The 14,406-nt window shown below is 48.3% G+C and overlaps 1 protein-coding gene across 12 annotated transcripts in view; it reads right to left on the reverse strand.

Moving 5' to 3' along the window:
• Cracr2a (calcium release activated channel regulator 2A) overlaps nt 1-14,406 on the reverse strand; it is a 117,069-nt gene that overhangs the window by 61,512 nt on the left and 41,151 nt on the right. For 10 of the 12 annotated variants that reach the window (XR_010043671.1, XR_001199734.2, XR_010043672.1 and 7 more), the window contains 3 exons: nt 9,620-9,838; nt 3,088-3,199; nt 2,150-2,330 (listed from right to left, as the gene is read on the reverse strand). Coding sequence is in view for 9 of the 12 variants with exons in the window: in XM_003463295.5 (XP_003463343.2) it covers nt 2,150-2,330; nt 3,088-3,199; nt 9,620-9,805 (479 nt within the window). In the remaining 3 variants the exon portion in view is untranslated. Of the gene's footprint in view, nt 1-2,149; nt 2,331-3,087; nt 3,294-9,619; nt 9,839-14,406 lie in introns of those variants that run through there. The other 2 variants (XM_063237701.1, XM_063237702.1) reach the window with 2 other exon arrangements.

The raw sequence follows: 14,406 nt of genomic DNA on the forward strand, positions 1-14,406 counted from the left end.
AAGTGGCACAAATGGCACAAATATTACAAGGCCTCAAAGAGATACCCTAATGGCCTCCTGCTCTGTGGTTGTTCCCTGTGGTCCAATTCATACATTGAAATTCTGGCCCACACGATGATGGTGTGAAGAGATGAGCCACTAGGGGCTGAGCAGAGCACAAAGACAGAGCCCTTAAGGGAAGGATTAGCGCCCTTGTAAAAGAGGCCCAAGTTCATCTTTTCTACTCTAAGAACTGCTATTTGTGAATCAGGAAGAGTGACATCACCAGATACCAAAGCTGCTGACTTTCCAGCTTCCACTAACCCACCAACCTGACAAATCACTCAGTCAATCAGACCGCCAATAAAAAAGTGGGAGTGCAGAGATTCAGTCTATTACTTCTGGACACATCAGGGCTACCTCTCTTGGAAGGATGCAGGAGGCTACAAAGGATACTGAGAATCTTTCTTCTAGAACGGCACACGAATAATTCTGATAAGCACAATTTCTAGACACCTCTGAAGTCTTCATTCTTGAGAAGCTTCTTCTCTTGTCTTATCTGGTGGTCTCCTGGTCAGGGCTGGTTCCCTCATGGTACAGTGTGAGCTCACATTAGTGACGGGGAAATTTTTGACCATTCCCTTCTATAATCAGATCTTAGAGATGACTCTCAAAACCTCCCCCAAAGTTTTCATTTCCACATAGTCCATGTTGGCTCCCCAAGGTTTCATTTTCAGACAGTCCACGTTGGCTCGGTTCTGTACAAGCCTCTGACACAAGCCCTCAGAGCAGAGGCTGATGAATTCTGACTTGAAATCCCTGCTGGGAAACTGGCTGCCCTGAGAGGAGGTGAGGGACAAGACCTTCATTTTCATGGCAGTTCCCTGGCTTGCTTACTGCACTGCCCTCTCCTCCCCACTCCCCAACAGGAGGCTTCATCAGGCCACTGACGGTGTCACTGTGTTGTGGTCTCTCATTCTAGCTAGAGATCAGTCAGTTATGTGACCAAGGGGTTTCCCCAGCAACCACCTGTGTCCCTGGTGTGGTGTGTACCAGCTCCGCCACCCCAGCCAGCAAAGTGGCTGCTCTAGGCACAGGTGCTGGAGAGAAATTGCAAGCCCCTCTCCTCTGGGGCCCCTTCAGGCTCCCTCCAGGCCTTCGCCAGGCCCCTTCTTGCCTGGTGCGCACTTTTCTACCAGACCATTTGCTGAAAGATGCACACAGCTTTGGGTATATATTGTGTGTGGGCTTCCATCTGGCTCCTTCTTCATCATTTCTCACCATGGTCCTCCTCCCAAGCTCAAGAAACAGCAGCTCCAGTCATGAGGCTATTTCCACCCTGCATGAAACCTCAGACCAACCCTACACCCAAACACCAAAAATGACCACGATAAAGATGATGGGCAAAGGGCAAAAGTGCTGCATGCTGTTCAGGCCCAGTGTCTTGTTTCTATCAGCAATAGCATCACATTTTATTATTTTGCTTTATTTTCTACTTGATTTTAAATGCCAGGGTCCAAGTCCACGTGTCTCTGTATTCCAAATCATTTTGGGGGGTGGGGTGGGAAACAAAGGTATATTGTTTTATTCAAGTTCAGCCATCTAAAATGTTCAGCTGAGCTACTGAGGATCCAAGCTGAAGGCTCATAAAACTGGTTAGTTTCCCAGCTGTTCTTCCTCACCGAGTTTGGTTTACACAGGGACTGGCTGTGCACAGGCTTCTGCTTGAGGGTCCTCTGCCAGGCACAACCTGGTTGGGAGCTGGGATGCACCGTGCACTGCAACCTGGAGACTGGGTCCAGCTCCACTGAAGGTGGGAATGCGCCGATCTGATGGCGCCAGGAAGCCTAGGGGAGAATTCCCCAAGAAGCCTGAGAGGTGCACAGCCTGACGTGAGAGCAGCATTAGAGGCAAGGCAGCTCTGAGGTCTGTGGTGATCATGCGGAGCAGGGAGTGAGGAGAGAGGAGAGGATGGGGGAGGAGGAGAAGGGGAAGGTCTGCCAAAGGAAAAATTAATTGCAGAGACACAGTTGACACATAACAGGTTCGGCAAAGGACAGGTGGTAGAAAGCAGGGTCCTCTCTCTAGCACCAAACATGGAGCTGGCACTGGGGCTCTTAGTGAGGCAATAAGCAGGCTGGGCTCATTCCCAAGTCCCATCCCCACTTACTCCTCCAGCACCTTCTGGGCTCCGAGTTTGTCCATCAGCATCTGGAACTGGGCTTCCTCATCCTGGTCCACATCCCCCAGGTCCCTGTCCCCTCTGGACTGGTACACCTTTTCCTCCTGGAGTTGGGCCACCTGCTCATCTTCGTTCTCCTGACTTGAGTTACTCTGACTGAAGAAGTGCCCTGGGGTGGCAAGTATAGAGATCTGAATTACATAGTCCTCACTCAGGAAGAGCGTAGCTTTTTCTGTAGGTGGGAACCACTTGAGGTTCATCAGAAGGAAGCAAAAGGGACATTTCACATTGCAAAGCTGTAGCACTCCATGGCTCAGATTTCACATTGTTTGCACGTCCGTAAGCATTCTGCAGAGATGCTAAAGACTGGGAAAATCATGCAGTGTGACAGGTATAAGGCCTCTCTCTCTCGTGGTCCTCACTCAGAACACAGCTCTTCACTGATTTCTCTGAATGTGGGACCCTTCCCTCTATCCTTTCCAGCAGCTGGCTGCCTGTCACCCCCCGCCCCCATCCCTCTGCTTCACACGGATGACTTGCTTCCTCCACACTCAGGTTGCCTGGAGTACAGAAATCTGTCTTATCCTGATGTCTGGAAAGGCATCTGAGATTTCTGCTTAAACTACATGGTCTCTCACAAGAAGCTGATACATGGTATGGGTCTCAGCTCTGCTTTCCCCTAGTTACCCTGAGTATGAATGCTTTCTTCAAAATTTCGAAAAGTTCCTCTAACAGCTAGTCTCCCTCAACTCTGAAGACTCAGCCAGGTTTGGGTTGGAATGAGCCATTCAATCATCCCATCTTTTTGTCCAGGGCAGGAAATCTGGTAGTCTGTGGTCTGCAGACCTGTAGAGGCTGGGAATGCAGCTTATCACAGCTTTAGGTAACCCATCACTCCATGATCCCCAGCTCCCAATGGCACTTACTAAATCCAGTAGCAAACTCCTCTGGGGTCAGAAAACCATTGCCGTCAGCATCCAGTGCATCAAACACATCCTCCAGGTCCTGCAGGCTGAGGGGCAACTCCTCATGGAGCCTCTGAAAACAATGCAGACTCACTGGTTAAGGTCCTTTGGTGCCAGAGGCTGGTCTTGGGCTCATCTGCCAAAAGACACTTGGAGTTTGGCCGTGCCTGAAAAAGCCAGGGGTGCACTTCTGCATGTTCACTGTCTTACCATCGCCTCGTCCCTTGCACATTAGGACAGATCCCATTGACTGGGTGCTGACTAGGTCACTAGGTGGTCTATAAGTAAATGTATGAATGTGCACACATGTATGTATGTATGTGTCATTCTATCTAATCCATCTGTTTGTCTATCTATCTCTCTACCTATCATGACAACACTTTGAGACAGGCACTGTTACCCCCATTTTACAGACAAAGCCTGTCCCAAGGTCAAACAATGACTCAGGCAAACCTAGGTCTCACTCCAAGGCATCGTTGTCCTCAGTGTCTACAGTGGGCCAAGACTGCAGGGGAAGAAACCCAGGGGCAAAGCACTGCATGGCACAGTGTTGAGCAGTTGCAGGAGATCACAGGGGTAAACAGAAGACACAGTGAATCCGGAGGGACAGCAGGGAAGGAAAGACAGTATCACAAGACACTCAGTGAGCAAGCACAGAGCCAAACTTCCCTGCCCTGAGAAAGCACCTCCCGCCTGCCAGGCTGTGTCACTGCTGCTCCTACCCTGGCGGGGGCATTGCTCACTTCCAGGTGCCTTCCTAGACAGAGGCCTCCAGAGTGTCAGCACTGCTGTACAGGCACCCATGGACCTGTGCTGAGTCCTTCTCCCCATGCTCCGAATTCCTTACCCCATCTGGAACCCACTCCTGTCCCCTCCCAGCCAGCCACAAATTCCTGGTAAGTTAACCACCAGAGGCATTAGGTATCAGTCCCCCAGAAGTATCTGGGGTTTAAAGGAGGATTGGTAATAGGTGCACAAGGTCATAAGTAATCGTGGCCCTTGAGGAGAAGGAAGGGCAGGGACCCACAGATCGCAACGGGGCAAAAGGGCTGAGCTGTTGCCACTGCCCTCTGGCCTTCTGCTGCAAGTGCCTCTTCTACCTCAGTCCTCTATGTTCAGATGAGGACTTCCCAAGAGACCTCATTATGTCTCAGGTCACTGTTCCTCTTCCTGCCAGTTACCAAAGGGATGAGGGATGGCACAAAGCTGCTTCTGCAGAAATGACTGATGGCTGAAGACCATAAACACTGACTTTTGCAGAAAGGCATCTATCTGCCCATCAGAGAAATTGAAGAGCCCTTAACATCACTGGCAGCAGTGATCCTACAGCTACTTTCTGGATGATAAGCTAGAGTTTAATTTGGCACATCCTGCATTAAAGGAGCAGGGGGTGTTATGGAGTGGGGAGAGAGGCTGGAGTGCAAGCCACTTGGAAAGACTGAACTAAATATGAAGGCAAGGAGAGCAAGTGTGTACAAAGACCTTAGAAGTGTGTCTGCCTGGCATCTACCTCTGGCTTATCAACATCCATAAACCAGCTGTCTCAAAAGTCACAAGAACACTGGCAGAGAAGAAATCAGTTTTGCAAGCTCGAAGTGACTATCTCCAGTCATACCTGGGGATTCCAGGCCTTTCCTTATGATGAGCCTTCCTCCCACCAGGATTGCTGGACCTGATGAAAATGTGCTAGGGATGAGCTGGAATAAATTCCGGAGGACAGTGGGACCCTCAATGTGCCTCTCACCCAAACCACCCCACACATGGGCACCTTCTTCCCTGCTGGCATGAACTGGGGAAAGTTATTGCAGATCTCACTGTTGGCATGCTCCTGAATCTCACAACATTTCTGACCAAACTCCTGCCCACTGTCTAATCCCAACCCCTCCCACTTCCTCTTTCGGCTGGCAGTGAAGATGGGAGCAGCCACACTGTCTTCCCAGTAATCCTCACTCTTCCTGTCCTGGCACTCGGTGCCCACTGCCTTTTGTGCAAACTGCACTACACCAGCTTCTTTCATCTTTTTCTGTTGGCCCCACTTGAAAAGTATTTTAGTTTTAATAACCATAATTATCTCTTATTTATCTTTCTTCTCAGGGCTTGCAGTGCCATGCAAAAATCAATTTATTCTGGTCTGGCCCCCTGGGCCTTTGGCACTGTCTACATTTTTAACTGAGATAAGTAGGGTGGAGGGAAAGAAGATTATTTATTCCACGGTGGTGGTAGGGCTCTGAGATTTGCCTGCAGTGGCCGTGGAGACCACAGTAGGGAGAAAGAGCCAGTTTCCCACTTGGGGTGTGAAGAACGGTCCAGTGATTTCCCACTGTGTTCATCCTCACCTGCATCACCTGTTCACGCCTACGCTTATCACACCAAGGCCCCTTTTGCCAGCCTACCTTTGCACACATCCAGGGAGCAGGCAGGGGGAAAGGAAGAGAAATGAGAGGAAGGCTGTGTGTACGCCTCTAGTCTGAGGCTGAAGGGCTCCTTGACACACCAGTCTCCCTACCCATCTCCAACCCTTGATTCCTTTTCCTCTCTTGCTCCTCCATCATTTCCTAAAGCTCCCCAGGGTGGGGTGGCACAGGGCACACCGGCTCCCCAAACCTTAATCTCTCTATCACAATTCTTATCTCAATCTGAGTTGGGCCCTCAGTCATTTTTGCTCACTATCCTGACCCCAATGGCAGTCACATGCTAGCAAAACATAACACTTCAGTATTTAGTATGAGAGGTGGAAGGAAATCTGCCACTCACACCTAGGGAGCACTATGTTTGGACCTCAAATGCTCCATATCCTGACCAGCTCGTCTGCTGACTCCAGCAAGGTCTCACAAACTGGAACTTGCAGGATCTGGAGCTGCCACAGTACTGAGGGCAAAGGCTCTGGAGCCATGAATACCTTTTGATATGCTCCAGGCAGATTCTGTGCCCTCCTGGCCACTGACTGGTAAGCATGACTCACATAGCTTAAAGCACATGGCTCTGTGACCTATAACATGCTCAAGCAAAACTTCATTAAAGAGAAAACCAGAGGAGATGCATTTCCATGGTCAGAACTGAACCCTCCCTCCTGTGGAAGCACCACAGCTCAGCCATGCCAAGTATCTTCAGGAGAAGAGTGGAGGACTCAGGGGGTACAGCCACCTGTATCTGCTTTGTGCTTGGGTTGCCTCATAGCTTGATGTAGACCAATGTTTTCCAAACCCTGTACTTCCAGTACCTGGGAATGGACAGTTCTTCGTTGGGGACAGTGAAGGGAGGGGAAAGTAGGAGACAGGGTGTCCTGTGCTTTCTAGGATACTCAGCAGCAACCCTCACTTCTGTGTTCTAGACATTAACAGGATCTCCCTTTCCTATCATTTTGCTTAAAAATGTCCCCAGACACTATGAAATGTCCTCTGGCACAAAGTCACTGCTCCTCACATAGCCTGGATAAAAGATGAAGCTGCTGGAGACAAAGCAACAGGACAGTGCCCCCCCCCCACAGAAGTGTCCTGTCTTCCTCCCAGGTAGGATAGATTGCTCACACCTAAAATCATATGGAGTGGTCCAGCCACCATGGAAAATGGGGTGATGGTTTCTCAAAAATTTAGAAATAAATAATCCAGCACCTGGGTATGGATCTAAAAGAAAGCAAAAATAGACAGTTGGACATGCCATGTCAAGAGCAGAATTTTTTTACAAATACATAAGGGGCAGAAGCCACCCAAAAGTCCATCAACTGAAACAAAACGTGGCCAGTACACACACTGGCATATTCAGCCTTAAAGAAGAAGAAAATTCTGACAGTTCTACAACACTGCTGAGCACGGGACATTACACTGCGTGAAATAAGCCTGACCCAGGGGGCAGAAACTGTATGTAGTGAGATTCCTAGAGGCAGAAAGCAGACAGTGATGTCCAGGGCTGGGGGAGGGATAAAAGGAGACTTACTGCTTTGCAAGGTGAAACGAGCTCTGTGGATGGATGATGGTGATGGGTGCACAGTAAATGAATGTGCCCAACTCCATGAACAGGTAAAAATGACTGTGATGGCAAATTATGTAATGTATATTTTTTCACAATTTTCAAAAATCACAATGCGCCCTCCCACTAGGCTGAGACATGCGTCTCTGCTGTGTTGATGGAGAGATTTTCAGGTCTGTGAGTTGGGCTTCAGCGCCCTAGTTTGTCAGCTCACTTCACTCTGCTCTGCTGCCGGGAGGTGGCGATGATGCCCTCGAAGCCCATGAATCACAGCCTCAGGCGTCAGGAGACTTACATGGTTCACATGCCGGCGTGCCACAGATCCAAGTCAAAACCCAAGACAACCAACCACAACATCGACAGCTGACTGTTACCCTAAAATCAGAAGTGGGCTAGTTCCTTCCATGAAGGGCCCGTGTCTGTCCTCTGGCCTGTGTAGGCACTGACTCTGTCACTAGTACTCAAGTCTGTCACTGTGGTGTGAAGGCAGCCAGGGACATGGACAATGGAAATGAACAATCACAGCTATGTTCCAATAAAGCTTTACTTGTAAGAACAGGCCATGGGCCAGATTTGGTTAGTTTGCCAACCTCTAAAAGAATTCTCAACAGTCCGGTTTAGCCAAGAAATCTAGTCAGCACTGAGGAAGCAGATACTGGAGTTGGTGTTGGCGGACAATCGTTTTACTTAAAAAACAAACAAACAAACAAAAAAAACCCCCACAAAAACAACAACGAAAAGAATCTGGAGAACAAAACAAGGTTTTACAGGCTCTAGGTTTGTTATCTATCCTTCTCTCTCTGCCAGTTCATGGAATCCTTTGCAGTTCTGCCTGCCTGTCGCTCTCTGCGTGTCTTCCTTTTTCCCTGAGGCAGGGCTGGCTGTCACTTGGGGCCCTCAGCCCCACGATTCTCTAGGGTACTGCACTAGACCCCAGCCTGAAAGGAATACCTACCGCAGCTTGCCAGGATGGGTCAGCACAGCACCTGAAGGACAGTGAGAGGCCAAGGGCCTGCCAAGGAGGCTGTAGACCCTATGCTGCCACACAGATCAACTTCCATCACCAGTGTCCCTGCAGCAGATGGTCCGTCCACACAGGGACCCCAGTACATGACGGCTCATGCTCCTAACTTTTACCTGCCAACCACCTCTGGTCTTCCAAGGAGCCACCAGGGACCCTGACTTTAAAAATCCCCAGGATTAGGATGGAGTACAGCCCAGTGCCTAGAATGCGTACAGCCTTGAGTTCCAACCCCCTCACTAAAATCAGTTTTACATGTGATCACCAAACCTTGCTTCTCCTGTGTGGCCTCTGCTTCCGCCTGTGCCCTGCAGGGCTGGCTACTTGGTAATGGGCATAGACCCTTTCCTAACCTCTAGGATGACTGCATACTCAGTCTTGCTGTATGCAGATGTTTTTCTTTCTTTTCGTTTATTTACGAAAGAGAAAAAAGAAAAAGAGTCCCTGATTCATCCTTTATTAAAACAACTGGGGTCTCTAGGATTTTTCCTCCCTCTGCCCCTCCCTGGCACTTGTCCTCCTACTCACCTTCAGGCTCACAGGACAAAGCAAGCTCCCCTGCTTGCTGACCTAGGAGGGAGCTGAGGCTGAGGAATGCAGGGATGCCCAGGAGCTGGACGCTGGGCACAGTGGGTGACCATACCCACAGCAGCTGTGGGATCAGAGGTAAGGTGCCCTCGGATCTGCTCCAGGGACACCATTGGCCACGTGCACTTTCCCCAGGAGCCAGAGTACCCTGTGAGGGGACTGCTCTCTTCCTCAGCATCTTTTCCTGCAGACATGGCCAGCACACATGACTAAAGGGATGGAGCCTAGTCAAAAGGTGTGGAGCACTTTCTCAGCCTGAAGAAGAGAAGACTACAGTTGCTCCATTGCTCACAGGTAACAGCAGAACCTCAGAGAATCAAACAGAGAGTAGAAACAAGTGCCAGAGGGCTCCCTACCCTCTGCCTGGGTCAGGAGAGGGAAGGCTGAGGAAGAAAGGAGCTGAGCTGGCGTCTTGGGAGTGAAGTTTCCCAGGAGCACAGCACGCACAGCCCTGCTGTCCTCTCCCTACCCTGCTTCCGGGAGCTGAGATAGGTTAAGTGACTTCCAGAAATGCCCTCCTCTCCTGTGGAATGTGACACTGCTCCCCCTCCAGCGCCACGTGGCAGAAAGGACTTCATTATAACCCGGTATCTCTGTGAAGCGGTGAGTCAATGCTTTTCTACCCATGGTTTTAGGGGCTCCTTCTCCTTGCCCTATCTAAGTCCTTTATGTCACCATCACCATTTCCTAAAACCCTGGGGAGCCACTGAGTCAGAGAAGCAAAACTACCCAAGACAGGCAGCAAGTAAAGGCCTGACATGGAAAGAGCCCAGGAGATTCAACCCTTATGGCTCCTTTTGGGGCAGGGTGGATGTGGTTCTTTCTGTGAAAAGCATCACCCCACAAGGGAAGCCCTGGCCCAAGACAAAGAGTAGCCTGTCCTCCGTTGCTCCAAGTGCATGCCCAGACCCTCCTTACCTGCATGTCTCTCCTGGCAATGAAGCCCTTGCCCTCCACATCACAGGTCTGGAAGAATTCCTGTGCCTTTCTCAGCATAGCCAACTGGCTGGCTACCTGCTCCTGGGTCAGGCAGGCCCTGCTCCGCTTCAGGCCCCAGCTAGGACTCCGGGGCTGGGAGTCCTCCTTCCTGTCAGGACAAGCCATCCCGATCTGTGAATTCCTTCCTCTTTTCAGAACCTAAATATGGAAGATGAGAGAGAGAGGTGATGTGATGGGGATGGAGAGGCTGAAGAGAATCAGAGGACAGGGCATACAATGAGGCACAGTGCTCCCCACTGGTGTGTCCTGACATCTCTCAGCAACCACCTCTTAATTAGCAACTCAGGGTAAGGGAAATGTGCTTGGCGGTGCTAAGCCCATCTAAAGGGGAGAGGAGAGCAGATAGCAGACATTTCCAGACTGAAAGGTGGTATGGTGGGCCTGAAAACAATTTTCTCTAACTCAAGCAACAGCAAGACTAAAGCAACCACATAAAACTAACAGATCCTGATAAAACAGATGACGCTCATCATTTCCTAGATGCAGGCACCGTGTTGTGGCCTCCACATATATTGTTCATGGAATTTTCATAACCCTCTCAGATATATATTATCATCTCCATTTTGGAATAGTAGAATAGGACCATTTTAACAATGAGAATGTTGGAGTTCAGACAGGTTGTGACTTTCCCAATACTACATAGTAAGTTAGTGCAAAAGCTGAGATTAAATCCAAGCTCTTATAACATGTACAATTGTAGTCTTGATCCCACTTTTTCCATGCTAACTATGCAGCATGGCCTTGGGTAAAGACTGCTCCCCACCCAGATACATTATCTCCTATGCCACTTGAAGCTTCCAGCTTCTAGGGAGCTGTTTCCTGCTATTAAAGACCTCTCTCTGGCAGAGCCTGAGCTCTGCAGTTCAGGCAGGAAGAGATATCCCCCATTCACAGGGAGATCCCTGTATGTGTTGAACTCTCACCAGGCTGGATTTAGTGACAGTCCAGGCTGCATTCAGCCTAAGCAGAATCACCAGTCAATACCTAGTGCAGATTCTAAAGATGCTTCTGGAGGGTTTGCAGGAGCTGCTTGCCAGGTGATAGGAAGAAGGCACACAGAGCCTGGATTCCAGGCTGGACCCCCTGTTCCTCACATGGCCCTAAGCAAGTCACCACCAGTCTAGCCTTGACTTCTGCATCTGCTCACAAAGAGACTGCAGGCATTTGTCTTTAACCCCCTCCTAGCTCTGACAGTCTATGTTTGGGGAATTCCAAAATTGTAATACGTTCTTAGTGAAAAACCTTAGTTAATGTGACAAAAGAAAGTCATAACATACTTGAATTTTTCATCTGAAGACTCTCTAGAGGTAGAAGTCTGAATTTTAAATACATGATAACATTTAAACCTAAATATGCACATAGCTGGAGAGCATGATGCCATGGATCCAATCTCCTGTGCTCATGGAATAAAATGGCGGGAAGTCACGATGGCAAAACTCTCTATCAGATATATGTTTTGTAAATACTTTGCCCCTGTTCATAGCTTCCTTTTCTTTCTCTTAGATGATGTGTTTCAAAGAGTAGAAGTTTAAAATTTTGGTAGAGTTCAATGTTTAAAAGTCTATTGTGCTATTGCTATTGTACTCAAGAGATCACAGCTTAAACTAAGGTGACAAAAATACTTTGTTCCTGGAGTTTTATATTTGGGTTTTACTCACCTATCTCTAATTTTTCAGATCACTCTTTTCCCTTCAGGATAGTTTGTGAAAGCCTTTATAGGAGGATGAAATTTACACAGCCCATAAGCACTTCTAGGAAAATTTCCCAGGTCTCCAGAGCAATTCTCACAGCTTAGCAACTGTGAAATCAGAAAGTTCAAACAGCAAACTTAACTCCCTCCTCAGGGTTATGTGCAGTTTCCCCTTAATCCAGCTCAGTGGAGATAAGGAGCAGCCAGTACTTCCTGCCCTGCCATACCTGTGCCAACCTGAAGCAGCCACTAAGTTACCCTGATCACTTTCAATTCTTCCTGCCACAGCTAAGAAATTTAAAGCTCTCAAAGCACCTCCAGGAGCTCCAAGAGACTTGAAGTCCCTTTAATTACCCAGGTGTCAATGGGAGGACTGCATTCTTTGCAGCTGTGTGCCAAAGTCTCAATGATCCACCCTGGGCTGGTAATGCCAAAGGATGATGGATACAGGTATGTCTTGCCCAGCTGCAGAGGGGGCAGGAAGGCAAAGGTTTGCAAAGCAGTTTCATATAAATGTGTGTGGATGCTCATCACAGAAGGGTACCCTGGGGGGACACTTGGAAGGAGAAAATTTGGGAAGAATCAAAACCTCAGCAGAGAGATGTAGCCTCTCCCTTGGGCTTCTATAACAGAGGAGTGCAAGCTAGAAACCTGCTTCTCACAGGTCTGGAAACTCAAAGTTGAAATCATGCCCTTCAGTATTCTGAGCAATACCCTCCCTTCCTTTTCCTGTCTCTCAGTGGCTGTCCACACTTGCTGTTCTCTGGCTTACAGCTGCCTCTGTCCACCATTCTAATCTCCACCTCCATCATCACATGTGCCCATCACCTTCCCCTTTTAGGAGAACACGAGTTATATTAGATTAAAGTCCACCGTAATGATCTCCTCCCAACTTGGCTGATCATATCTAACAGGATCCTACTTTTTTTTTTTTTGACAGTTTTGCTGTGTAGCTCAGGCTGCCTTGAACTGCTTCTGTATCCCAGGCTGGTGATCCTCGAGCTTCACCCTCCACAGTGTAGGACTGGCGTGCCTCATCATGCCCAGTTGATCTTACATTGAAAGATCATATTGTGAGCCAGGCACATGTGGTGCATATACCTACTGTGAGACCAGTTTTGGCTACATAAGTAAGTTCAGAGCCAGGCTAAACTATGTAGTAAGACCCTGTCTCAAAAAAAGAACAACAGCAAATCACAGTATAAGGCACTATAGGTTAAGACTTCAATGTATTTTTTTTGAGTCACATGAACAAGTGTGTCTGAGATGGGCCTGTGACAACGATCTGAGGAGCTGTGGTTTGGGAGGAATCGGAAACCCTGTCTAGTGAGTAGAGAGTAAGACAGAGGAAGGAAGGTGGGCAGTAAAGGGGCCAAGCCAGTGGCTATAGACAGCTTGGGTGAGACCTGGACCTTTGTAACCCGGAAAAACCCTGCAATTGTGAAGAGCACAAAGCTCTGTTACCTATCCCAGGGGCCACAGGCTGCAGAATTTACACACACCACCCTGTAGACACTGGAGGGCTGCTGTGGTGGCTGAGTCCACAGATTTTCACCTGCTGTGCACATTGGCTCTGCAGAAATCCTAGGGACAGAAATGGACACTGGCAGCTGGATATCACTGGAACACCAGGACATGTTAAAGCCCTGGAATGTGTGCAGGGTGCTGCCAGCCTGCTACAGGACCATGGAGAGAGAAGGTTTCTGTCCCTGCTTGAGCTACATGAAGATGATGCAGTGGAATGCTAAGAGTTAAATGTCCTAGGTTCAAATCCTGGCTTTTTCCATTTTTTCCCCATTTTTCTCTAGCTGTGTGACACAGAGGGAGTTAAGTAACCTCTCTGGGGCTCAGTTTCTCACATATAAAATGCAGAAGACGGTTCCTACCTCGTGTGAGGACTAAACAACTTACAAAAAGCAAAGCACTTAGAAACTACGCCTGGCATTTAGTGAGCAGTCGGTAAATGTTAGCTCCTATGATTATTTCCAAGGCACTCCCAGAATCACCCTTTTAAGTGCACAATTCTGATAGCAATATGTCTCCTTGGGAAGTAATGAAATAATGAAAGACGCTTTCGTATTGATACCAATCACACTGTGAAATTTAAAAAGAAGTCACTTCAACCATTTCAACCAGCATTTCATTCCCAACTCTGAAAACACCCTGGAAGCAATCATAAGAGCCAGCCTTTTACCAATGGCTCGTCACATGCCTGGCAGTTTCTCAGTGCCTTCTATGCTTTAACTTGCTTGTTCTAACTGGAAGTAGGCACTGCCTTCTGCTTCCCACAGATGGAGAAACTGAGGCCTAGAGAAACTCACACAATATCACAGGATGGAGCTTTCATGTCAGGACTGGCCTTCTTTCCTCCTTTCATTAATGAAAATCCTAACATCCAAGAGTTTACATTATCTACCCAGTGTCTTGAGCCAAACAAGGCTGCGGGACAATTTACCACCAAAGAGAAGAGAAAAATATCAGGGCAGAATGGAGCTACACTGGTTTTGAGACTCCTCAGTTTTTCAAATCGAAACACAGCACAGTCTCTCTCCCCAGTCACTTTTATAGATGCCTCCATCTTCTCTATCTTAGTCCATCTCTTCTAGGATGTCTTCCCAGACCACCCAGGCCTTTTTCAACTTCTGAGCTCCACTGACTCTTGGGTGTATCCAGTACTCGGACACACTGCTTAATTTGGCTGCTTAGACGTTTTGAGTGCATAAGATGTATCTTATGTCTTCCTCAAAGGCAAAGAGGCTCCATTTCAGTAAGTCTCAGTAGGTATGAAACTGACATTTATCATTTACATGAATAAACACCCCACCAATTCTCAGCCTGGCTCCTCGTATATAACACGTTCTCAATACATGCGTCTTAACTGATCACTGGGAGTGATGGTTGAAACTAGGATGAAGAAAAATGTATTTGATCTCTGTGCTTTATTCTTGGCCCCTCACAGCCCCTAAATTCCTTGGAGTTCTCCACGTGGTAGGGATATCTTTCTATTCATAAGAAG

Source organism: Cavia porcellus, unplaced genomic scaffold (genome assembly GCF_034190915.1).
Source record: "Cavia porcellus strain 051 isolate PalLab524CR breed Dunkin Hartley unplaced genomic scaffold, mCavPor4.1 scaffold_27, whole genome shotgun sequence".
NCBI lineage: Eukaryota > Metazoa > Chordata > Mammalia > Rodentia > Caviidae > Cavia > Cavia porcellus.